Here is a 25,600-nt window from a genome sequence, read left to right as displayed (position 1 = left end):
ATGAATTAATCATCCACCTGTGACATCATTATAGTAGACACCTCTAGCACTTAAAATCATAGTTTATACATGTGTTTAATGGTTCTCCCTTACAAGACCACTAACTTTTTCAGAATAAAGATTGCGTCAAATTTCAGCACAGCAAGAACTGACAAGAGTGCTTGGACACTTTATAGGTGCGCAAACGGTTTTTTTCAGGAAGGAAGCATCCAGAATTGAAGTTAAATAAGCTCAAAGTGGAGCATGAGACCCAGTATAGGATATCCGCCCTCTCCAACCAAAAAGGCACAAAAAAAACAAAAATTAATAAAGCAGAAGAAAGGAATCACGGAATGGAGAAAAGGGCTCTTCCCTCCCACCGCCAGGGCGGTTTCCCTGAAAAGCTCCAGAATTGATTCGGGTGTGACCGGTGACATCACTACACCTCTTGGCGACCACCAACCACAGAAGCAGGTCGGGTCCAGCACGCTGACTTTCCCGCCTCACTGAGATCCAGAGATGGTGGGTAGGGCCCAGCGAGCTGCGGGCCTTACGTCACGTCCGGTTCCGGAAGCGCCAAGGCTAGAAAGGGGAGGCCGAGCGCGGAGGGGCGGAGCCAAAAAAGCGCGCGTTCTGAAAGGGGGAGGGGCCAGGTTAAGGAGCGCCGCGTCACGTCCGGCCGACTTAGAGCCCGTGCGGAGGCGGTGCGGAGCGCTTCGGTACTCAGCGGCTCGGGAACGTGTGCGTTCTGAGAGGCTGCGGCGGAGCCTCCCTATAGAAGGCGCAAGAAGTTGGCAGCTTCGATTGAAGCACGTCGAGCGGCGACAGCAGCTAGGAGTCATGAGCGACAGCGGCGAGCAGAACTACGGCGAGCGGGTACGTAGAGGTGGTGCAGGGGGCGGCTGTGTGGTTCCAGCTTGCATCTCTTCCCAGGCCCGTCGGCCTCAGACCTGGAAACAGGAGCGATTTAGCCTCTGAAGTCTGAATCTGGAAAGCATGGGAGGGGTTGGCTTTAAAAGCGTTCGCGGAGAGTGATTTTGGTCGTTAAGTAGGACACCGGAGGGTTTATGTGGCCCTCTACCCGAGACGGCGGTTTTTTTCCGTTAGAAGAGGGGGAAGATTAAAAATGGCCGCTGCGTCCCCTTGGTGTTGGGGGAGGGGAGCGGTATCTCATTTCGCCGTTGCTCTCCTGCGAAGCCTCGCTGCCGCCATCTTGGGCTGGCGGGCCGGGCGCGCTGCCAGAGGCACAAAATGGCGGAGGAGCCGCGCGTCAAGGCGGCCCCGCGCCTCACAGGGCCGCGTGGGGGTGGAGAAAGAAAGGCAGCCTTCTCGGGGCGGGGGGGGGGGATTCTTTCCGGCGTTTAGTTTAAGAAAGGATCGTTTTATAGACTCCGGAAAGGCGGAATCTGAGGTGTTCTTGGGGTCTCTTTGAGGGTGGAGGAAACTAATCCGAGGTAGACAAGTTCTGGGCGGCTGTAAAGGGGGTTGGCGCGGGCTTTGTGTTGGGCCTAAATGGAGGGCTTTTCTTCAATACCGACAGCGTTTTCAAAAGAAAAATAGTTATCAGAGCGTCCAGTGGACTAGACCCCCAGGCCGCAGAGGTTTTCTTGTTTTATGGAGTGGATATTTTCCACGGGACTGTGGAAGAAACTGGCGGGCAACAGTTTATGGCGCCGTTATTTCCTTTGTTATGAGGCATTCTAATTCTGTGAACCACAGCTTGTGTTGGTAACACTTAGATTCTGAGTCTCCACCACCCAGATACGGAGTTCGGTGGGGGGTAATTAAGTTGCAGAAACAAGACAGTTTCGGGCTTAAAAAGCGTGATGCAAAGCTGGTTGCAAGCCTGTGGGTATTAATGAAGATGCAAAAATACAAAGCTTGTCAGAATCTTGCACCTTTTGGAGGTTATGAAGAATTTCTTAGGAGGTTAATAAAAAGCATCAGAACTCGATCTTTCAACTTGATAGGTATGAGTAGGGTTCTTTTACAGTTGACCTGTTAGGTTTTCCCTTTGTCCTGCTGCCGATCCTAAGATTTCAGAAGCGGTCGTCAGGTAAATCTGTTCAAATATATTAGCAAGCAGACTCCTATGAAACAGATGTGGGGCCCTTTATTAGGAAGGTATTTTAAAAAAGAAATTCTTATTTTCTGGCATGTTGTTGAACTTAGTGTGTAACTGTGGAGCCAAATCTCATTGATTTAGCCTAAAGTAACCAGGCTTCTTCACCTGTTCAGAGGAATATTGGCTTTTTACACTTAAACGTAAGGCGATTGATGACACCGTCACGGGTGCATGTACCTACCCTTATTTTTAAGCCCTTGCTTTCTTATGGTAAGAAAGTTTGGATTGAGCCCACCAATTGTTAAAGATGTGATTTCTGATTCTGCCAGTTGACTGTGCCATTGAAATGAACCATTGGTGTTTGTACCAGAAAGCAAAGGATAAATTAAAGTCTTCGTTCTCTGAACAATTACTGAGTGCTTTTTGGACTGTTGAGAGAATACAAAATGTCTGGTTTCTGAGTGGAAGAGCCCTGGGTTGCATATACCTGAATAAGGTACTTGTAATGGTGTGCTTGTGCAGTCAAATGCTGTACCACTGAGCTGTACCCCCAGTGGTGTGCTTGTGAAGACAAAAATTGCCCAAAAATAAATCGGCATATTTTACATAAGGGAGGAAGTAATCGTTGGAAGTATTTTCCTGGCTTGAGACCACTCAAGGGACATCATCCCAATTATTTGACATTCTCGAATTGTTTGTGGGTTTTGTTTTGTTTTGCTTTGCTTTGCTTTGCTTTGTTTTTCCTAGTGAACCATACTTCCTAGTTTTTTCCACAATCTTGTTTACATAGGTATTCCCTGACGTCTTACGGAAGGAAACTTATAAAATAATTTCAACCTGCATGTTAGAAATTAACTTTTTTCTTGCATACAAGTCTTGAATCCTGGAAGTGTTTCTAAACTTCGTAGTGGAATACTTGCAGGTTGTTTAGACATTTTGTTTTGTATGTAGATTGCTTCACATTTGGTGTATTGAAGCCTGAAGAGGTTAGAAGAAACCTTTTAAAAAGCATGTTGAGGTTCCTGAAGAACGTCTGGCAAAACCCTAAAGCTTAATAGAGCAGTTTAGATATAAGGCCGTAAAAAAGACTAGGTGTGGTAACAGGCAGGTCTGATTGGCTAAATTGCTTTTGAAAATGCCTGAAAGCAGTGAAAAAGTTTTATTCCGGCTAATAATCTTGGACATGCCTGTTATGAATAGCTTCTCTGGAGCCTGAAAATTACAGTAAATCCACTCTGGGCATTCAAACACTTCAGACTATTAATATGAATCATTAGTAAAAGCCAAATTGGTACTGGTAATGTAACCACTTGTAATACAAATATCCTCATTTTGGTTGGAATCCCAACTACTTGCAAACCTACCCCATCTCCCACTTAATTTAGCTGTCCAGGATCCAGATATTCCGGTATCCACAGGCCCAGGATAGTTCCAGAGTTATTTTTTCCTTATTTGGACTTTAGAAGTTCATTTCCTAAACAGATCGGTAGTTTTGTGTGCAGTAAATTGTTCTCAGTTTGATCATCCTGATAGAGTGAATTATTGACTCTTAGAACTGTGGTTAAGTGTGTCCCCTTATCTCCTTCTAAATGCACACTTAGGGTATATTCTAGAATTTTTGTCTTTCATGTAACACTTTGAGTTACGGTAGAGTAGCTTTTACCTTTATTTGTGGGTTTTTTCATGTGAAAGTTGATAGATTTAAATTAAAAATTTGTCTTTAGAGTCGACTTTCTTGATGTAGCCAAACCGGTGCAAAGATACTTTCGATCTCCAAATTCAGTTATCTTCCAGTATTGTCAAAAAATTGCTGACAGTTTTTGGGAAAAGGTTGACCAGCTCCTTTGCAAAAAGAAGTATTAGTAGCTGTGTCACAATTTGAATGGAGTAAGAATATGATAAAAGTAGCAAGTTTGGAGGTCCATCGTACTGTTGAGGGGTAATAAATCTTTAAGGCCCACTAATAGTCATAATATTTAGAGTATGCAATGTTTGTGTAAGTTTGGTCTCGGCACCTGTTTAATATTCTACTTTCCTAATTGATTGTAATTTCTTTAAGATTCTGCAAATGCATCTATACTTAGAGAATCCAGAAACTAAGGAAACCTTACTGTGTGAACCAGATGGTTTTAATTTTTGTCCTATAGTTAGGATTAAAGAAAATTTTCTGGTAGAATATGGGTTATAGTTTTTGTAGAAATGTTTGCAATATAGGTATATTATCTTTAGTCTTATTCTTTATGGAGATGAATAGCATCTGGATACCATCCCATCAAACTGCTTTTCAGATTTCTGCAGTTTTTCTCTTCTGCTTAATCTTGGGTTGTCTTTCTGTATTGTTTTTAGCCCTTAACTCTGGGTTCTGATTTTCAAAAACTGAAACATCTCAATCTGTTTCTTTCAAAAGAATTATGGCTATTGTACCAATTCCTTTAATACAGGATTGAATTAATGTCCATTGGGAGGAAATAGTTTGCACTGTTTCACTGAGTCTGGTTAGGTACAAGTCTCTTGAAGAAACCAGGTTGAAGAATATTTTTCTTGATTTTAACTAAGAATGTTTTAATGTTGATGTTGTCTGGAACTAGAAGGTGGCATTTTCAAACTGAAATTACAAGTGATAACAAGGTAAGTACTCTGGTTTTGTCAAAAGATTAAAGAGGAATTCAGGTGGTGAGAGATGTTAATGTTTATAGCATTTACCTTTTCCCCCCTTATCTCCAATAAAGCCCAAAACCTAAGTGATAAAAACTAACTTTTTCATAGTTCATATTTACCCAAAAGGACAGAACTACAGTTCTGTATTTTGAGCCTTAGCATTCTGTCTTAACGTTGATCTGTTTTCATTCGTAATTATTTTCTGAAAAGGGATGGTGATTGAAGTTTAGGAAATTATAAGTGTTTTTACCCAATTTAGTTTTGGGGGGTATGGGTTACATTGAATTTTAGGTATTGTCACTTCGTCTTGTTTTCAAGAAAGCCGCGCCCCCCCCCCAAAATGTTTTACTATAGCAATTGGACTTTTCAAATTCCCCAAAATCTTTTTGAATTAGGTAGGTTGTGGAGGTTATTTTCACATTGCTACTTTGATCAATGCAGGATTGCCTGATAGTTCAGCATGTGTGAGGCCCCTTTTCAGAGTCTGCAAGAGATGGTGTTACCACTGATTGAGGCAAGTCAGATGAAGGGGGCACTGCCCCATCCCCAGGCATTTTTCTTAAATCTTTTGAAGATCTTTCTCCACCCAATCTTCCAGTAGACTTTGACCACAGAAAAATAAAATAGTCCGTTGATGTGAGCATTAACCTTTATATTTCTAGCAGTATCAACAGACTTTTCTTTGCCCTGTTTCAGTTTTTAAGATACTACCTTGTCAGCAGCCTGTGGAGTTTGTACATGTTTTTAATGTTATTTGAATTCCAGCTATAATCCCTAGAATCGTTTTTTTTTGTTTGTTTAGTTTTGCTTTTTTAGCAAAAATTGTGTTGATGGTGGGAGAAGTTTTTTGCTTATTTCTAATAGGATCTCTTAACCAAATGGACAATAACATTAGCCCAATAGTTGGTCATCTGGTTTTATTAAAGTGGCCACTTGAGCTTAGTAGTTGAGTTGAAATAAACCTGATATTTACATTATGTAGCAACATGTTTTGATCTTTGAATATAAAAGGAGGAAGATGGTTGGGAATGGGTAATAAAAGAAAGGCAGGAAGGCGTCCATATTGAAAAGTTCTGATAGCTAGAGCTTTGGCCTCCTCCATTCTAGTATCTTCTGCATCTAAGCCCTGTATCTGTATGTTATCTTTAGGAGGCAGTAAAGAGGAAACCTGCTTGGGCATTCTGATTCCACGATTACATTTGTGCTGCCAGCAAACATTTCCCATTACATTTTAGTGATGGATATTAAAAGAAAATCAATTACTGTGACTCCCTTAAAAAGCTATTTAAAATTTTTCCTGAATTAAATAAACAATTGACTTTCCAAAAAAAAACTAGATTGAAAATTGTGCTTTCTTAGGAAAGACATCATAACACTTCCCACGATAGCCATAGTTGTCTTTATACCCAATTAGAGTTATAAGGACTTATTTTTTTTTCCCTTTTTTAAAGAACCATTTAAACCAGTCACCCCAAAAGAAAGTAAAACTAATAGAGAGGAAATTGTTGACTTGACAAATGAAAGATCATAAGGTGTGAAGTACAGGATAACAAGGAGAATGAGGCTGTTTTGTGAGGACTATTTTGTTCAGGGTGTTTAACAGACACTATTATACTTTATTGATCTGTTAAGTGATGTTGAGTTTTGTTTTTTTGTTGTTGTTGTTTTTTAATAATTTCAGGAGGTGAGCTATAATTTTCTCCCAATATTGCCACCTTAAAAAGTAGGATTTCTCCTTTGGACTGAGGAAGATTTTAATACTTTGTTCATTGAGGGGGAATTTTAAAGATTCTTTGAAAACACCACTGTTGGATTCAAGTTTGTTCTGCTTTCCTTCATAGCTACTTGGATGTAGTAGTTGGTTGACCTGATTTTGTCTTTTTATTATGTTAGTGCTAAATTTAGTAGTTGACCATTCATAATTCTAAAATGTCACTAGAGCAGCTATCTTAGGGGGTGGGTTTTGAGCACTTTAGTCCAAATTTTCTGCTTTCCCTGACATTGTCTTCTCAGAGCTCTTTAAATATGCAGTACAAAAATGTGTGACATTAACTACATTTCTTCACTGTGACATTAAATATATTTCTTTACTTTATAATGTAGACAAGTCACAAGTCGTAAGCCTCTCCAACCCTGAGCCTGTCATCATTGTACAAATGAATTGTCCGTGCTTTCCTTTCTTGCACTTTTGTATTAATGTGTCACTTTTTGACTAGAGATGTGCTTTTGACACTTAATATTTTCTCTTGATGAATACAATAAGTAAGAAGTGTGAAATGTAATTAAAGTTTTTTAATGTTGGATGAACAGCAAATGTTCAGTTGCGCACTTCGCATTTAACTTAAGCATGATAAATCTATTTGAAGTAGACAGTTGAGGTTGATTACTTTATGTATTTTAGAACCAACAGGAAGCTAGTTTGAGTTTTTTGAGCTGCATATTGTAGGTTTTTTGTGTTTTTTTGTTTTTTTGTTTTTTTAAAGTCCAAAAAAAGGGATTTTTTTTTTCTAGTTTCAGTTTTGGCACTGGATTTTATCCTGGAGTTTTAAAATATCTTCATCCTGTTCTTTTTCTATTAAGGTTAATGTTGAAGAAGGAAAATGCGGAAGTCGTCATTTGACAAGTTTTATAAATGAGTATTTGAAGCTCAGGAATAAGTGAAGCTGAAATTTGAAAAAATAAAAGAAAGAATGCATGCTAATTATCAGACCAGAAGTCCCACTTGTAGAATATTGAGCAATTTGTGTGAAGTGGGGAAGATGAAAGAAGTCAGAATTTGAAACGGAAGAATGAAGAAAAGAAATAAAAATGAAGTTAAGATAAGAAGTAATCTGGAATCAGAAAGCACTACGCTAAGTAATTACTAGTCTGTTTATGTGTCCCTGTATATTTTGCTAAACATGCATGCATTATTTGTTTAATAGAAGAAAATATATACAGGGCAAAGAAGTGCCTTCCAGGGGAAACGTTTAAATTAGGTAATTCTAATTTTAACTTCTTAGTCAAATGATTGAAATGCAATTTAAAAAAATAACCCTTTGTAGTCAAATGTGAGGCAGGAATGAGCTCTCCAGCATGGGTAACAGTTGGCTTCATATTGTCCCTCTAGATTTTTTTCATCTAACTCTGCTGGTCCTGGGGTATGAGGGAGTCCTCCAGAGTTGGAATTGGTGGTTTGTGGCACCTCCTGGACTCTTAAAATTCACTGACCCCTGTCCTTCAATACTGAGAAATGTATAATACAGTGTTTTCTGTGTTTGTCATAGTTTTCCTAAAGAATGTCTTCGGGATAGTTACAGAACCGAACCCTCAAAATTGAAGCAAACCAGTGAGCTAGATAGTTAGCTCCTTTTGGCCTTTATGAAAATATTCTTTTTCTAGATGGCATAGTGGAAAGCTATGACCAATTAGGCCCTACCTTTTAGGATGCAGGTTCTAAATTCACAAGTGATTCTTAATTCATTTCTGTTCAATGCCTTTTCCAGCTGAATGACTAGGATCATTGTTTTTTTTTTTTTTTAAATAGCAGCTTGCCTTAGAACGAGGTGGGTCAGTACAAGTGAACAGGATCTCTGACTCAAAGTGGCAGTAGTGGTAGATGCTTTATTCAGAAAACAGCTTTATTCCCTTTTCTCATTTTCTGCTATTAACACTTAACTGTTAGAGTGATGTGAGAGGTATAGGTTATAAAGTAGCTTTATTCTGGTTCCCCACTCCCAGTACTTACTGGGAAAAAAAATCCTGAAAATTGTTATTTCCCCATCTGTGTGTTTTGTTTTAGTCGAGTAAAAGAATCAGATGATCAGTGTAATGTTGCTTTCAGTTGGATGGGACAAGTACACGGGTCAGAATAATATCCAGTGGTAGGTAACCAACAGTTGTCCTCTGTCGGGAAAGCCAAAGGTACCACTTGTTCCTGAAATGAAGACAACTTAAAAAAACTTACTCTGAGAGTTGTTAGATTGTCTAGCTCTTGGAAAAAGTGGCTTAAATGACATTTCTAGAAGGATCTGTTCTCTGGAGTTTTAGGGCCAACTGTCAATGTGAGATTTGTGCTTTTTATAATTATTTCTGTGTTTCGCAAGGAGAAGAAAATTATTCCCATTTATAGTAGTTTCCAGCTTTTGCTTTGTCCCAGTTACTGGTTTGTAAAATTTTTTGCCATGTATAAACTAATAACATTAAGTTAATGTTAATTTTGCATTCTGAATTACTTACAGATTAGGCAGAGAGCTGAGGTAAGAGAGATGTGAATGGATATTCTATTTCTCATCAAGTCCGTGGATTCTTCTATCAGGAGACCTGAAAAGGTCCTTGGGGTCCAAAAGAGGAAAGACCTGTTAAACCTCTTAAGTGGAAGTAAAGCAGTATGGATATGATTATATGGTCTAAGCTGGATAGATGTGTGGTGAAACTAAACACTTGATTCTGGTGGACCATCCCATCCTTCAGGGTCCCGTCCCACCCCCCCACCCCCCCAATGACCTGTTGGCCACAGTATCTTTGAGTCTGACAGTGCCTCTTCTCACCCCTACCCTGGCTGTTGGGGAGGTAAGAGGGAGATAGGCCTCTTGTCCTGAGGCAGGTGGAAATGAAAATGAGAGAAACAAGGTTCCAAGGAGATGCTTTTGCCAAAAAAAATAGGCAGGTAGCATAAAACTCTGAAATTGAGTAAATCAGTGAGACTTAATTGGCATCATAAATATGTATGGTGCTTCTAAGAAATGTAGAAGACCAACACCAGAGTTACTAAAATAAGCTCTAGTTTAGGGACTTGTATTATTAAATGCTATGTAGGTTTACTGCGTACCTGTGGTTAAGAGCCACTGTTCAAAATCTAGTTGCTAAAAATAATACAGGAGAAACCTAGTGATTTGATGGTTCCAGATGATTTCCACTTCCTTCATCTGTTTCAGAAAGTTTTTTTATAAGATAGTGCCATTCTCGGAATAGGGGGAGGTGAAGATTATTTTGTTGAAAGTCTTTGAGGTTTTTTTCTGACATGGTCCTTTTAAGATGTATATTGTTAATATTATAACTAAGCTCAATCTACGAAAACTTGATACTCTGAGCAAAAATTCAGGGAATTTCTTGGCTTTGATACTTATATTAACTTTAAGTTCATGATTCTTTTCTTTGAGGTCCAGAATAGTGTTTCTGGTAGGGTTTTAAGGCATTCACACACAAAATTTTTTAGTCCTGAGAGTGGACTTTGAGTTTTCTTTGTGTGGAGGCTTTCCCAGCTGGTTTTATAGATTTGCTGGTGGATTAATGTTTAAAGTTAACTTTGTATTTAGATTTGGCTAATAATTTTAGGTCTCATTTCTTCTGGACAGGCTAAATTTCCTTGAATATGTATTTCCAAATTAGCTAGTGGCCAAAATATCTGCAAAAGGAGTTTAACTTCTTTAGAGGAAACATCCCTGACTAGGAAGATAAGAAGTGGAGGCATTGTTCAGGTGTTAGCCTAAGCCTGACCGAACAACAGTGTAAAAGGGAAAATCTTGGCATTCTGGCTGGTGTTTCCTCTATTCTTGGCCTAAGAAGTGATTACTCACAAAATGTATATGCATATAGCCTGTTAGTTTTAGAGGCTGAAAGGAAGGTCTTATAATTTCACAGATACTATATCTTTGACCCTTAATCTGCTAGGCTAAAAAGCAGTCTCTTATCAGTGGGGAGACTGGTGAAGCAGGTTAGGAAAAGGTTTTTCTGTTCAATGAAGCAAGAGGCACCTTGACTTTCTACACTTTGTTCCTTTATATTCCGATCCCTAGGCTGACTGATTTGTTAACTATGATACTTTATTGGTAATCTTTTAACTCTGTTGTGAGTTGTTATTGTGAGAGTATTTAGCTCTCCTTTTCAGAGTAAATTGTTTTCTTTGGTTTCCATTAAAAGCTGTAATAATTCCATGAAGTAATCTTTTCTAACATTGGAATAAATGAAGGCAGTTAACTTTTGGGGTCGCTTTTTCTATTTTCTCTTTCTAGGTTAGCTTTTGCCTGTGGTAAAAATGTCGGAAACCACACCCCTGTTTTTTGAGAACTTCTTTGTCCAAGGAGAGGGAGGTGGATTGTGTTTTTAAATGTCAATGTGCAGAATATTTGCCAGAGAATGCCAAGAGATTAATTGGGGTCCCCAGAGCTGCAGTACATCCTTTAACCCTTCTTTGTTAAAGGTAGCTGTTCTCACTAATAAGGGTTCATCTTTTTCTTTGAACCTTTTTACAGTCAGTCCATGGGATGGAGAGGAGGCTATCATATTTCGTGTCCCTTTACACCATGTTTTACAACAACTGAAATCTTAATTGGAAGTTTCTAGAGTTCTTTCAGGCTTAGAGACCAGAACTCATTTTACTGGCTGAGTAACTCTTTTCTTTCCTGTTCTAAACTTAAAACTTGAGTTTCTTCTGTATTGCATATACATTTTTTTCCTGAGCATCATAGAAATGATCTTCCAGATTCTCTCCCATTATGCTGTAGTTTACAGAACATAATCTAAAAAGGCTTCCGCTATAATTTAAAATCCTATTCTACCAAGAATGGCCAGAATATTCTGAAAGTGTATCACACAGGGAGGTCTCCAGTGGCACTTTTATCCAGTAGCTTTTAACTTTGGGTCTTTAGGGTAATGTGTTGTTTCCTTTTGGGTCTGGCTGGTTCTGCTCTACCTTGGGTGGAAAGACTCACTAGACTTGATACCTTTTAATTTGCCTTAAGTTGGAACCTAAAATAAGGTGGTCTTGCTTGATGATACACGTTTGCTGTCAGACTGAGTGGGTTTGTTCTCTTAATCCACTGTTTCTGTTTTTGGTGCCTTGGCAGAACATTTCTTTGTTCCATTACTTTATATGTATGTCTTTTTTGCTGATGAGTTGACTGTAAGTTTTGACTCACTGATGAGCCAGTTACCGTTTCCCCATTCTTTTGCTGGTTTCTTCAGAGATTTTCCTTTCTGTGCCACTTAATCAGGTAGTCTAGTTTTGATTGGGAAAGCCGTGGCTATATAGTGTGTACCAAGATTTCAGTTTTTCATACAATTCTGAATTCCCTCTCACGGACCTTGGTAGGAGCCCTTGATTTAATCTGTTCTGGTTTTAATAGGTCCTTTATGTAACTTACCTGGCTTCTTATTCCTAGATCCCCATTAGTTTGCCTTGGTTCATCTCCATTTATCTCAGGAAGCTGTAGATCTCTGACACTCTCTCAGCTCCTCTTTCTGCATAGTTCACTGCCTTTCTGCTGTGGTTCCATCTGGTTGCTTTGAGATTCTTAGGGCCTCCCACCATGGTTAGATGGAATAGGGTTTTGTGTCCTTCAGACTGGTCCTTGCTTTCCACTAGGTTTCTGCCTTTTTCTAAGACTTGAAACAGATTGTCCTTGCCTTTTTTCCCACTCAAAAATAAATAAAACTTGAGAAGTTGAGGTCTTATGGGGGAAAAAGCATTTTAAAAGTTTTATGACTTTTGTAGGATTTTATTTTGTTGATGGCAGCTTGATTGATACATAGGTATAAGATATAGGTGTCATAGTTAATAAGATTCTTTCTCACCCTAGTCTTTATGGAATAACAGTTCCAAAACACAATCCTTGGACAGTTCCCTTAACTGCTTGGCTTTGGCACCCCTTTCTGAAGAGTGTGGGATCAGTTAACTCTTATCCCAGCTCCAGAAAAGGTGGAAGTTGAAGTTAATTGGCTTATGTCAGTTGGAGCAATGTAAATATACCAGGTATATTCAGTTCCTGCCCTTACCTATGTTTTCTTATCTTGGAAGGGGATTGCTTTCCCTCACCATTTATCTCACAGCAGCTTATTTGTTTTTAAAGTTGCCCAGAAAGTATACAAATTAAACTTTTGACATCTACGTGTAGGAATCCCGTTCTGCTTCCAGAAGTGGAAGTGCTCATGGATCTGGGAAATCTGCAAGGCATACCCCAGCAAGGTCTCGCTCCAAGGAAGATTCCAGGCGTTCCAGATCAAAGTCCAGGTCCAGATCTGAATCTAGGTAAGAAAGACTGTCTTGGGATTTTCTTCTGTTACTCTTAGCTTTGAAATTGGTGTGTGCTTTGTAAATTAGGTAGATAGAGAGGGTTAGATCATTTGTTGGCTTATTTAATATTGGTACTAGCAATGTACTTATGTAAGTTCTGGGACAGAAGACTAAGTGATTAAGAGCCTGGGCTTTTGGCATTAGGGTTCAAATCTTACCTCTTTTTTTTCTGGCTTGGGCAGATTACTTAACCTTTTTCTACCTTAGCTTCCTTATCTTTAAAAGGCGGTTTAGTAATAGTACTAGTTCTTCAGAATTGTGAGGATTCGCTATGAGTTTAAGTATGACAAATAGACTGCAGAACATTGGCTTTCATAACTGCAATTCTTGATAAATAGGTGTAGTCTAATATATACACGTGTGTATAAATAAAATAATACCTTAACACAGTGCCTTTTTTTTTTTTAAATGTTGGTTAAGAGTACGCTATATGTCCTTGTATGCCGAGGACAGCCCCAGTTTATGCCTATTGTCAGGCATAATAAACTGCACCTCTTTTCTCTCTTCCAACGTGTCCTGTCTGGTTTAGATGACAACTCCTATCACTCTAGTTAAGAGCGATTGATTGGTTTTAAAACACTGTTGGAGAAGATTATGGTGATGGTGATTTTATCTTAAGTGAATGGTGGGCATAATGGGAGAGACTGAAAAATTAGAGGATGGTACACTGAGGGAAAAGGTGGGCACAAATCCAGCTAGTATGAAGTACTGCATGTTTTATGTTTACCAAATTTTTGAGTGTGTTACCTGATCTTAGGTACATTAATTTTGATCTTTATTTAAAGAAATGGAAGAGAGCTGATAGTGGTTTGGAGCTCTTATAGCAGAGTTCAGATGATTGTAGATACAGAAGAAAAATCTCAATCTCATGTTAATGTATGTCTGAATTGGGTTCTGTCTTTTGGAATTTAATTCTAGATGACTAAAAGAATTGAAAACTGTATTAATCAGTTATTTAGTTACAACCCCAAACCCTTTGTCTTACAGGTCTAGATCCAGAAGAAGTTCTCGAAGGCATTACACAAGATCAAGGTCTCGGTCTCGCTCCCATAGACGATCCCGTAGCAGGTCTTACAGTCGAGATTATCGAAGACGGCATAGCCACAGTCACTCTCCCATGTCCACTCGCAGGCGTCATGTTGGGAATCGGGTAAGAAGAAAAAATTGTTTTAAGAATTATGTCTCTCTCTCCTTTTGAAATTAGAACTGATACATTTGACAGTAGACTTTAGCAGTATGCACATGAGTTCTTTAGAGACATTTTAGTGTTTTGAGGTAATTCTCTTTAAAAGGTGTTAATGTAATGGTCTACATTTGGGCTATCAATCACATGTAAGCAAAATCTGTGACAGTGGTATATCAGCTCATCCAAAAATAAAAAAATCCCCATTGTACATTACATTCTATATGTACCATACTAATGTTACTGAAGTTTTCTGGATTAGCTTTAATACTCTTTAGAATGCTTCTTGGTTTTTCTGTTTAATTTTAAGCGAGTTTATTTTGGGTATTAAGGCTTATCTTCCCTGAGACGGTTTTTCCCTCTGGCTTATAGAGGTAATGCTACCTCTCATTATTCTTATGTCTAAAATAAATTCCTAGGAGGTGAATACCTTGGGCAAATTGCTCTCCAGTATCTTCCCACCAAAATACCAGTTTTGTTATTCACTAGCATGAGTCCTTACTTCCCCCCCTACACAAACACACACACACACACACACACACACAAAATTCTGAGGTTGAAATCCTCTTTTCAGTATTTTCTTTGGTGGGGGGTGGAGGCTGTTAAAGCGGGAGATAATTTGGGTCAGGCTCCATGGTCAGGGTGGAGCTGGATGTTGGGCTTGATCTCAACCCTGACATCATGACCTGGGTCAAAATCAAGACTGATGCTTAACTGAGTCACCTAGGTGCCCCTTTTCTGCCCATTTTTAATGCTTGCAGCTATTGCCATAACATAACCAATTTTAGGGCACCTGGGTGGCTCAGTCGTTAAAAGGCTGCCTTCAGCTCTCAGGTCATGATCCCAGGGTCCTGGGATCAAGGCCCACATCGAGCTGCCTGCTTCTCCCTCTCCTGCTCCCCCCGCTTGTGTTCCCTCTCTCTGTCTCTGTCAAATAAAACTTTTTTTTTTTAAGATTTTTTATTTATTTGACAGAGATCACAAGTAGGCAGAGAGGCAGGCAGAGAGGAAGGGAAGCAGGCTCTCCGCTGAGCAGATAGTCCGATGTGAGGCTCGATCCCAGGACCCTGGGATCACGACCTGAGCCGAAGGCAGAGGCTTTAACCCACTGAGCCACCCAGGCACCCCAATAAAATCTTTTTTTAAAAAGAAATACCAATTTTAAATTTTAATTTTTGGTTTTAAATCTACTTCATAATTAGTGACATTTGGGGTGATGCTAATTTTTTTTTTAAACTTTGATTTATGATGTTTTAAGGTTTAAAATTTATTTTTGCATTTCTAGGCAAATCCTGATCCCAACTGCTGTCTTGGAGTATTTGGATTGAGCTTGTACACTACAGAAAGAGATCTAAGAGAAGTATTCTCTAAATATGGCCCCATTGCTGATGTGTCCATTGTATATGACCAGCAGTCTAGACGTTCAAGAGGATTTGCCTTTGTATATTTTGAAAATGTAGATGATGCCAAGGAAGTAAGTAAAAGTGTACCTGTATTTTTTTTTTAATAGTCCTGTTGTTGGCTCGCCAGTACTAATGAACTTGGATAAGGAGTTTTTGCTTTATTGTACTGTAAATAGGATATATTTATAGTTAAAACTATCTTATTTGTAAGTATTTATAAAAATATTTATATCTTATTTATATTGGATAGTTTGTGGCTTTGTCACAAGTGTGTATAATAACGTAGTATTATCTTTCGAAGGCAAAAGAGCGTGCCAATGGAATGGAACTTGATGGACGTAGGATCAGAGTTGATTTCTCTATAACAAAAAGACCACATACCCCAACACCAGGGATTTACATGGGGAGACCCACCTAGTAAGTTTATTTTTACAATAAAGATTTATGGCTGAATGCAGTTTCTCTAAGAACTACCATGTACAAGGGGAGAATCTTTGATATTTCACCGTCTTGCCACAGTGCAAATCATTCTTCCTTTGTGGTTTTTTTTAACTGGGTAAGACTAGTCAAAATATTCGATGAAAACCATGCATTATGTGCTGCACACTGATGACATCCCAGCATATCCTATAGAACATATATCTGGCTTTGCTTGGTAACTAATGTTCTTAATTAGACCATTTTTATCATAATGGAATTTTAACCATTATAGTTAAAAGATTTATAACAAACTCTGCATTTTTTTAAATTTTTGTTTTCATTAAGCAGAGTGGAAGACCGTTTTTGCGTTGAACTATGATAGGGTACCTCTCTCCTTTGTTGTCATTCTCATCACTGTTTGTATTGATCAAAAGCTCTGCGTTCAAGTCTTTAAATTTTCCCACTCCTGAAACCACCTTCTTCCAAATATTTAATTTTCCCTTCTTCTAGGAAAATATGTGGGTTTAACAATTGACTTTTGAAAGCAAGTTAGCAGAATGTGTGTCCCTTAACCAAAAGATTTTTTTTTAATGTATTTATGTACATTGTTACAGGGAGCAGAGAAAGGACAATGTTTATCCCAAATTAGTGAAATCTTAAATAATAATAATTCTTTTCTGGTTAACTTTTCTGTTGGAAAAGGCCTATGAATTAATAATTAGGGAGTTATTAGTAGATATTATTTTTGCCCAACAGAAGAGAGTAAAGAGATGCTTGAAGCAGTTGCCTAGTCATGTTCTTAGAATTCCGCTCCCAGGACCCAAATGAGCCATGCTTCTGCTGTTGTCTGAACAGCTTTAAACAGTACCTGTTTAGTTGTACCTAGAAAGATAGGAAAGGAAGGCCATGTGGTAATTAATGAAGAAACTCTGAATATATATTTCACTGGGTGAAATATATTTATGAAGACGTATTACTATTCATAGTGGCAGCTCACGCCGTCGGGATTACTATGACAGAGGATATGATCGAGGCTATGATGATCGAGACTACTACAGCAGATCGTACAGGTAAGTTAACCATAGTATGAGATTAAGTAGCCAAAAATGGAAGGCAGGTATCCTCTCTTCTGAATCATTTGCAACATAATTTAAGCCAAGTGCCATAAAAACACTAATTTTTAGTGCTTAATAAAGTCTTTTTTATACTAAGAAATGTAGGGCTAGAGTTTAAATTAGATTTTAAGGTTCTATGTCAGTTTAATATGAATGTTTTTACTTTTTTAATATCAAGCTGTAAACCAACTGGAATCCCTGGTTTTGAGCATGGCAGTGGAACCAAAATTACATAGACCATACTTTTTTCACTTTTTTGTTGCTTGTTTTTTTAAGAAAAGTTCCATGAGCTGCATTTTTAAAGTAATTGCTTTATAAAGCATTTTTGGTGTCTCAAATGTATAATGCACTGGTGATATAGGGAAGAGTCCAAAGAAATAATTGCTGAAGGGTAGTAATTTGGTATCAGGATGGCTAGAGGTTTTTTTAATACAGAAAAATTCCTTTTTTCCTTAGAGATTAGTAGTAGGGAAATAACTATCATACCGAGAAATACTTGTGAAGATAAAATTAAAATTCTTTATTTTAGCTGCAGCAGGTAATTTAGACCACGTCTTATGAAAATGTAAATCATGTGATAATAAGTATTGGCCACACAGTTACCTTTGGTGCCTTATTGAGATGTGTCTGTTTTGTGTACACTGTTTGAATGTTTAAAGAAGTTGATGATTGTCAGCTATTACCTGTGGAAGTGAGTCCTTAAAGCTTGCTTTTGACACTGTGGTCCAGGATTTTATCCCCAACAAAAACCTTGTTTGAAAGAACATTTGTGTTAATTGCCACTTTTAAGGGATTAATCTGTGGAGGCTGGGAAGATTAAACTTTCAGGTTTTATTTGAATTCAGTTGAGCATTTACTTCAGAAGTGTAATTGGTTCTGTTACTCATTTTAGCCACCAGAGAGAGCTCTATGCCAGTGTGTAAAAAGGGTGACAAAAGTTAGTGCTTTAATCACTTTACTTAAAAAAATGACCTTACACTTCTCTGTGGGAGTTCTAATTTTAATTCATAAATAATACATTGTTTTTAAAACTTAAAAAAATATATGCGTTGCTTTTCTGCCTTAACAGAGGAGGAGGTGGAGGAGGAGGAGGATGGAGAGCTGCTCAAGACAGGGATCAGATTTACAGGTATGGCAGGAGAGGATTTTAAAATCTGCACCAGTACACAGTAGAATGGCTCACCTAAAGACATTTGGTTACTATTATTTTGGTAGTTATTGTAAGTTGCATCACACAGTTGGATTGCATGAAATCCATCAAATAACTGAAACCAATGATAGTGTTTACATGGCTTCATTTGTGTGTTTACAGAAATAAATTGGGCTTATACTAGGTAATTACTCAGTGGCCCCCTTTAGTACCTTAATATGCAACAATGGTATAAGTTAAGGTTGCTGATTAAGCGTCGATAATCTTAGTCTTTATTCCTTACAGCTATTTTTTTTGTGTTACTGCATTTTTGTTAGCTTTTAATGAGCATCTAAATAAGCAAGTGAATATTCAAGTCAGTCTTATAAAACGTCGTTGAAGTACTAGTAAAATTTATTTTGGGTGTTAGTTTATGAAGGTGTGCTTGGGATTAGTGGTTTTGTTATCTCACATAGACTTGAAATACTGTGACTATTGAAGTCTTTATATGTCAGTCTTCAATCTATGGAGTCTTAGATGGTCTTGGCATTTCTTTACAGAAGGCGGTCACCTTCTCCTTACTATAGTCGTGGAGGATACAGATCACGTTCTAGATCTCGATCATACTCACCTCGTAAGTTTTTAACTTGATATGACTTTATATATTAGTATAGTTTGAAGTTACCAAACTACGGTAGCGGGTTAATTCAGGTAGTTTTATATATATTATAATCCACCCACCCATCCTCAGTTTTTGTGTGTAGGGTTCAAGGTAGTATATGAAAACAATCCTTGGGATGTTATTCTTAATGCTAATTAGTAAATGTATACTGCATTCTGGTCACCATTTGTAGCTTTTTTTTCAGGACGGGTTGCAGTTTTTATACAGCCTGGAAACATTTGGGTGACTAAACCTTAGTTATTTGGGGGTGGAGTTATACATCCTAGCTATTTCTATTCAGTGTTGGTTCTTTGATTTCTAGTGTAACCCATTTCAGGAGAGAATTTGCTGCATAGAATTTTCTAATGGTGGAATAGTCTAAAAAAATCTCAACCTTAAATTATACTTGATAAATAAGCTTCAATACTGAAAGACTGATTATTATTTCTTCCTAGGTCGCTATTAAAGCATGAAGTTGAAGACTTTCTGAAGCCTACCCTAGAGTTGGGATATTGTTTGTGGACAATATTTTTTATTGTCTCCTGTTTAAAAAGTGAACAGTGCCTAGTGAAGTTAGGTGACTTTTACACCTTTTATGATGACTACTTTTGGTGGAGTTGAAATGCTGTTTTCATTCTGCATTTGTGTAGTTCGGTGCTTTGTTCAAAGTTAAGTGTTTTCAGAAAAGTATGTTTTGCATGTATTTTTTTACAGTCTAAATTTTGACTGCTGAGAAGTTTCTATTGTACAAAACTTCATTTAAAAGGTTTTTCTACTGAATCCAGGGTATTCTGAAGATCGAAGCCTGTGTGTAAAATGCTACCAAATGGTAAAAAGCAACAATAAAGTTTGGTTTTTACTTTTCTTTCTAACATCAATGCTTAGCAAAACTGTTCAGATTAGGTTGTCAGTAGTAAATTTCAAAACTAAAATACCCATTTTCCTCCAATCCGTGAGCATACTCTACTTAATATACCTGCAACTAAGTGTTAAAAATTATGCTCTGTAACCCTGTACTGCTAGTATTAGAACTAAAGAACTTTCAATACAGCCAATGCTTAATGCTTATATAAATGTGGATTTGTCAGCCTTTATGTAATCTGTATCATATAAAGCAGGGAATAAGAAAAGAGGTACACAATGTATGCCTTTAAAAGGCTATTTCTTAAAGCTGTTACAAGGGGATAATGGTATTTCAACTAGTTATCAGCAAGTGACAATACATTCCACCACAAATGTACTCTTGTTCTTCTAGCTTTTTAGACTATGGAAAAAAAATGAGTGCTTCAGAGTTCGGGAAAAGAGAAGGGAGCACTACACCTGTATTGTGGATGAACTGAAGACTTGCCTGTTCATTTTTTAAATATTTTCAGGTCCTTTGCTTACCAAAGGAAGCCCAATTTCACTCAAATGTTTTGAGAACTGTGTTTAAATAAATGCAAATGAAAAGAGTAAAAGGCTGGTACAACTCAGTTGACCTAGAAGATTTTGTTTTAACCTTGTTACTTAGAGGGTTTTTTAAAATAGTTTTTAGTCCCTTGTATGGTAACCCTTGGGCTGAAATGTATTCTCTTTGCTTTTTTTTTTTTTTTTTTTAATAGTTAAATTATACGTTCTGGAAAATACCTTTAAGAGGGGAGTTAGTTACTTGATTGATTGTCTTCGTTAGGATGATATTACAATACATGAGTCTAGTCTCCACACCTGTCCTGGGGGTGGCCAGTTCAAGGGGAAATGCAGTAGGCAAGTAATTTATTAAAATCATTAAGTATGTCCTAGGTATTTTTTAAAACACTTCATATATATTAGTTCATTTAGTCTGTAGCAACCATGAGATGCACCTTACCTGAAGTTAAATAACTATTAAATGGCAATGCCAGGATCCAGATGTGGGCATATCTCCATCCAGTCTATGGGTGATGCCATTCTGCCACTACTCTATAATCAGATGAATGCGAGTAATGGTGATGGGGTGCCTGGCTGGCTCAGTTGGTAGAACATTCAACTTCTGATTCAGGGTAGTGAGTTCATGCCCTATGTTGGGCATGGAGCCTACTTAAAAATACATATATATGATTCATAGGCAGTATTAGCAGGCCTTAATTTGTCACACTGGGTGGTGTCTCACATGCATACCTGTCTCCTACTTTAGAAACTCATGCAAAATTCTGCATGTTTGTGTTTTCTAAAAACTACCTGGAACTATGTTTCAAATTTATTGTCAACTAGTTTGAGAGTAAGACTTGGCACCCCGGATAGTTGTAGAATGTGGTCTAGAAGGAGTTGTAGTTCTGTAGTGTTAAGAGTGTACATGAAGGAACATGGTACCACTTAGAAGCTCTCTTGCTAGGGGAAAGGACAGGCCAGCACCTAATCAGTGAGTGTGAGAACTGTGAACGTCAGTGTAGGTCTCACTGAATGAGTTCCCCTACTCAAAGACCTACCTCTCTCTCGTCGTATTATTGTATTATAGTATGTGGAGTAAGAAATAGATTTCCCAGCCCTCTAATTGACTTCAGGTCTAGAGCAACTTTAGAAAGCATCCATGTCTAATTCATGTATCCCAGGAGGTGTTGGCTTGCAATTAAATCATGTAAGCTACCCATTATTCTGCTGTGGTGGTTTTTTTAAAGCTAGTGATCAGTTGAGCTTTTGGATCTGGAAGCATTTTGACTTATAAATTAATACCAGGAGTGTATTACAGGCAGCAGACCTTGAAAATTTAGAGTTTACCAGGTTTGATGGGTGGAGATTCCTTTCCTATTCTGGGATAGGAAACAAGTCATCTGTTCATGTGCTCTGATAGTCATCATCTGGTAAGTCCCTTGGGTTGACTGTTGGCATACACCAATTAGGAGAGACAAATAATGTCAGAACCATAGGAGAGCCATTGGATAAATAAGTCTTGAAATTCTTGCCTTAAGGCAAAAAAACCTCAGGTTTTTATATGCCAGTACTAACAATACATTGTTTACTGCTGCAGGCCAGGGATGATTGAAACCAAATGCAAAGTTGATTTGGAGGACTGCTGAACTAAAATAGTTAAAATTCATAATCATACTTGGGTTTTGTGAAAGCACACATTATTCAGGAAATGTCAGATCCCAACAATTGGAGTTAAGATTGTGCTTTTTGTTGTGCTTTTTTTTGGAGGCCTTTGGGAACCCCAAGCCCTCCAAAATGGTCTTAGTTGCTTTCCTTGCATAAGGAAAGTATGCCTCGGGATAAAACGAACAATGCCAACCCTCATTTCCTGTTAATCAGTATTTCAACTCCGCAGAGGCGCAAGGGGACAAATTAAGAACTAGGAAAAAAAAGTTTTCACCCAGAAGTGAAATTTATTTACATTATCAAAATTAGGTAAATTTTACAGGGAAGGATTTATTGATAGGAGTGTGCACACCATCGGTTTCGTTTCAGACAACAGACCGAAATCTTACTTGATTATATAATTTTTAAAACCTCTGGATCTTGTGAACATAGGCCTGGCACAATAGAGAATTCATAAGACATTGAACTCTTTGAAGAAGAGGCCAGAAACCCAAAATAAGAACCACCTGTGCATATGAACTTTACTAATTTTGGCAAAGGGTTGTGCAATCATTTGTGTACTTAACTATGTACAGGAGGAAAAAAATATCCAAACTTACCAGAAATACTAGATACTGGCTTGCAGTTAAACTAGTTCATGGGAATGAGGGACAGACACTGTTGTGATTTAAAAAAGAAAAAAGTTAAAACAGGCTTGGAACTAGGTGAATAGGATTCTGTTGAAACTTATTTTGTTGTGTGGGGGAACTTCGAATCATCCAGGGGCGAGGGGTTCCCCCGCCCCACCCCAATCCTGTGTAGGTTTTAACTAGTATCCTCAACTAGGAGGATCCTCTTAACCTTGGGATAAAGGCCAATGGGAAGCCATTTAGGACTTAATAAGTCATCCTGTCTCTGAGAATTGAGGGGTGTAGTGGTGGTGGCTCTGGCAAATAGAGAATGCAGACATTTTCCATTTCTTGCTTAGTTTTGCCAGTGTGTAGACTGGTGGACATTTTAGGTGGTGATTTTAAGCGCAGGTGCTAATCCAGATGAATTTTCTGTATTGGGACAAACAGGTCACTTGGTATGTCCCTAAAATTTAAAGGGTTTTTTTTTTCACTCTTCTGTTCAACGCTAGAAGCAATATGCATTTGTGTGGGAAGGAGAGCAGTTTACCTTTCCCTCTTAAGAATTTTTGAATTCCCAAAGGTAGGCAAACTGCACCCCTTGTACTAAGTCTGGCTGGTTTCCAGGGTTTTGTTTTGTTTTTTTTCCAGCTATAACCATTCGCTTAATGCATTATATATGAGTGCCTTCACATTACAATAGCAGCATTGAGTAGTTGTGACAGACCATATGACCCACAAAACTGCAAATAATGGCTGACCTCTTACAGGAAAATTTCTGCTTGCTGATACTTTAGTCCATGGGTAACTGATCCACCTCCCTGTTCTACCGAGCCTGATTGGTACGTGGCTCTCTACCCTCTCTGCCTGCATCACCCAGAATCAGACTTCAATGTTCAAGACCCACTCAGAAGACCTCAATGATTAACATCAGTTTTCCCAGTGAGAACGAAGAGTAGTGTAATTCTCCATTGTCTTGGTCTAAAAGGTAACTGAGTTCATGGGTATCTCCTAGACAGTGTCTTGTGACCTCACTATATGGCTAAGTAGCTGGATAGAAGGGTTGGTAATAAAGCAAAGCAATGAACCTGTATTTGAGTATCTGTTCACGTAGGCTAAACATTACTATCACTTTGAAAAGCCTGTCTTGCTAGTAATAACCAACCCTGAGCTCCAACATGCAATAAGTAATGCTTTTAAGGAATCACTGATAGGTAGTTTGAACTTCTTCCACTGTGAAAGGGACATTAGTTTTAATTCTAAGAATTCTGGAATTGAATTTCTTGACATGGTAATCTCTGCCTAACAACTTAGGTTTATCAGGGTTCTTTGGAGAAAATGGAAAGTGTGTGTTTGTGTGTATTATATAGACACTTGTAAATATTATCAACTATGTAATTCACTTTACATTCTTACTACTTCCATATCTTAAACATGATGCCTTTAAAATACTTTAGAAACATTTTTTTAAAATTATTTATTTATTTGACGGAGATCACAACTAGGCAGAGGGGTGGGGGGGAAGCAGGCTCCCCGTGGAGCAGAGAGCCTGATGCGGGGCTTGATCCCAGGATCCTGGGATCATGACCTGAGCCGAAGGCAGAGGCTTTAACCCACTGAGCCACCCAGGCGCCCCCATTTGAGAGTTTTTAATAATTTAGACTCTCGTTACCAGAAATTAATGTAATCTATAAGTTTCTGTTCTCCCATTCTTAAATTCTAAAATGGACTTAACGTTCTAAAGTGTATGAACCTTTTTAAGGCTCAGGAATGTTCCAATACATATCACTAAGTTATTTTCCAGAAGAATTTTAACAAATTTACCCTTCCCCCAGTAAATAAAATCCCTAAACCCTTAGTTGTCTTACACAGTTAAGTATAATCATCCTGGAAGCTTTTCCAATTTGATAGGTAAAAGCACCTCTGAAGTCTTAGAAAATTGGGTTACCTGGAATGAATAGTCTGCTTTTTTGTGGCTCTTAAAGTTTAATTCTTACAGTGCATCAAGATAAGTAACACTGGAAACAGAGCACAACTGTCTTCCAGTATCCATTCCATTCACTGCTGCTGATACTTCCCACTGTAAGATGTGCTGGAATTACACCATAAATTTTGTCATTTCATAGGAAAACCACTGTTAGAATGAGTTTATTAAGAGCTCTAAGCAGTGAACACAAATGCTGTTTTAACCTTATATGCAGTTTAACTTTACATATTCAACTTTTAGGGAAGACTAGATTTCTCTTTAGTATGACATTTGAGAGAAACGAGGTGGAAGTGGGCCATAGGGATACGTGGGGAAGGTATATTGGTGGATTAAGTTCCTTGGTTTAGTCAAATGTAAGGCATACCAGGGAGGTCAGTGTGAGTAAAGATTAAGTGGGAGAGCCATATCAACTTGTGATTTTTGTAGACACTAAGGAAAATTTGGCTTTTACTCATGATGGCATGAAGAACCATTGGGAGTGTTCAGTGGAGGAGTGAGCTGATAGCTCAATTCCAGAGTGCCAGTGAGTAATGAATGAGGTCTTCAGTGGGAAAGACAGGTACATACGGAGGTGATTTTGTTAAAAGATGATCTGTTAGATACATTTGTAAAAAGCTTTGACATTCCAGAAAAGAGCCACTGGCTAGATAGACCCAAGAGAGCTCGAGTCACAGGACAGTAATACTCCTGGGCTTAAGATCATGTTTACAAAAGTGATTGTAAGCCGTAAGACCAGTGTATGAAAGAGAATTTTGAAAACCATCTATACATAGGCTGAGTAGGTCTCAGAATTTAGTACAGACAGGTCTCGTGACCGAACACAAACATTTCTTGTTTCCATAATTAAAGCCTTATACTTAACTTGCCAACCTTTTCAAGCCGTGGAGTTCTTCAGATACCCTCAAGGGTACCTAGTCAGCTGTTGCTGCATAATAACCCATAGAAACTCAGGCATACACTAAGTTTTGCTGCTGATCTCAGCCAAGGTTCCCATTTGCAGGACAGCTGCTGTTTGTTCATTGAGACTCTTGCAGTGGCAGAGACGTGTTGGCTTCACACTGCCAGGGTGTGGGTCTGTTCCACATCTCAGCCTCCTTGGAAAAGTGGGCAAGCTGGCACATACTCCTCTCATGATCACAGAAACACAGGATCAACCACCCAAGTACATTTCAAGCTTCTGCTTGTCTGTTAACTTTCCAAGGCAAAAGCAAGTCACATGGCCAAGGAAAAAAGCCAGGATGAGGAAATACACTAACTTAGTTTGGGGGTTGCAGAGTTAACATGCAAT

General features: G+C 38.3%; 1 protein-coding gene across 2 annotated transcripts; it reads left to right on the top strand.

Moving 5' to 3' along the window:
• Window positions 1-612: 612 nt before the first annotated feature.
• On the top strand, window positions 613-20,123 carry TRA2B (transformer 2 beta homolog). 2 transcript variants are annotated; one of them, XM_032875580.1, is made up of 9 exons: window positions 613-855; window positions 12,577-12,710; window positions 13,743-13,905; window positions 15,224-15,412; window positions 15,643-15,758; window positions 16,748-16,831; window positions 17,946-18,005; window positions 18,566-18,639; window positions 19,122-20,123. In XM_032875580.1, exons 1-9 carry the CDS (start codon window positions 820-822, stop codon window positions 19,130-19,132), a joined length of 867 nt encoding a protein of 288 aa, XP_032731471.1. In that variant the 5' UTR covers window positions 613-819; the 3' UTR covers window positions 19,133-20,123. The 2 variants fall into 2 exon arrangements, with proteins under 2 accessions (XP_032731471.1, XP_032731472.1); XM_032875581.1 differs by lacking the exon at window positions 12,577-12,710 and having other exon boundaries at window positions 653-855.
• Window positions 20,124-25,600: the final 5,477 nt, after the last annotated feature.

The sequence above is a fragment of the Lontra canadensis genome, unplaced genomic scaffold (genome assembly GCF_010015895.1).
Source record: "Lontra canadensis isolate GAN:19392208 unplaced genomic scaffold, GSC_riverotter_1.0 scaffold56, whole genome shotgun sequence".
NCBI classification, from domain to species: Eukaryota; Metazoa; Chordata; class Mammalia; order Carnivora; family Mustelidae; genus Lontra; species Lontra canadensis.
Note: the sequence above shows the minus strand (reverse complement) of the source record. Positions and strands in the feature narration are given on the sequence as shown.

What these genes read in the sequence shown, in the direction of transcription:
- TRA2B (XM_032875580.1), top strand. Translation starts at nt 820, where the DNA reads ATGAGCGACAGCGGCGAGCAGAACTACGGCGAGCGG. An exon ending in GGCGTCATGTTGGGAATCGG is followed by an intron (nt 13,906 to 15,223) that starts GTAAGAAGAAAA and finishes TTGCATTTCTAG; the next exon opens with GCAAATCCTGATCCCAACTG. An exon ending in TACTACAGCAGATCGTACAG is followed by an intron (nt 16,832 to 17,945) that starts GTAAGTTAACCA and finishes CTGCCTTAACAG; the next exon opens with AGGAGGAGGTGGAGGAGGAG.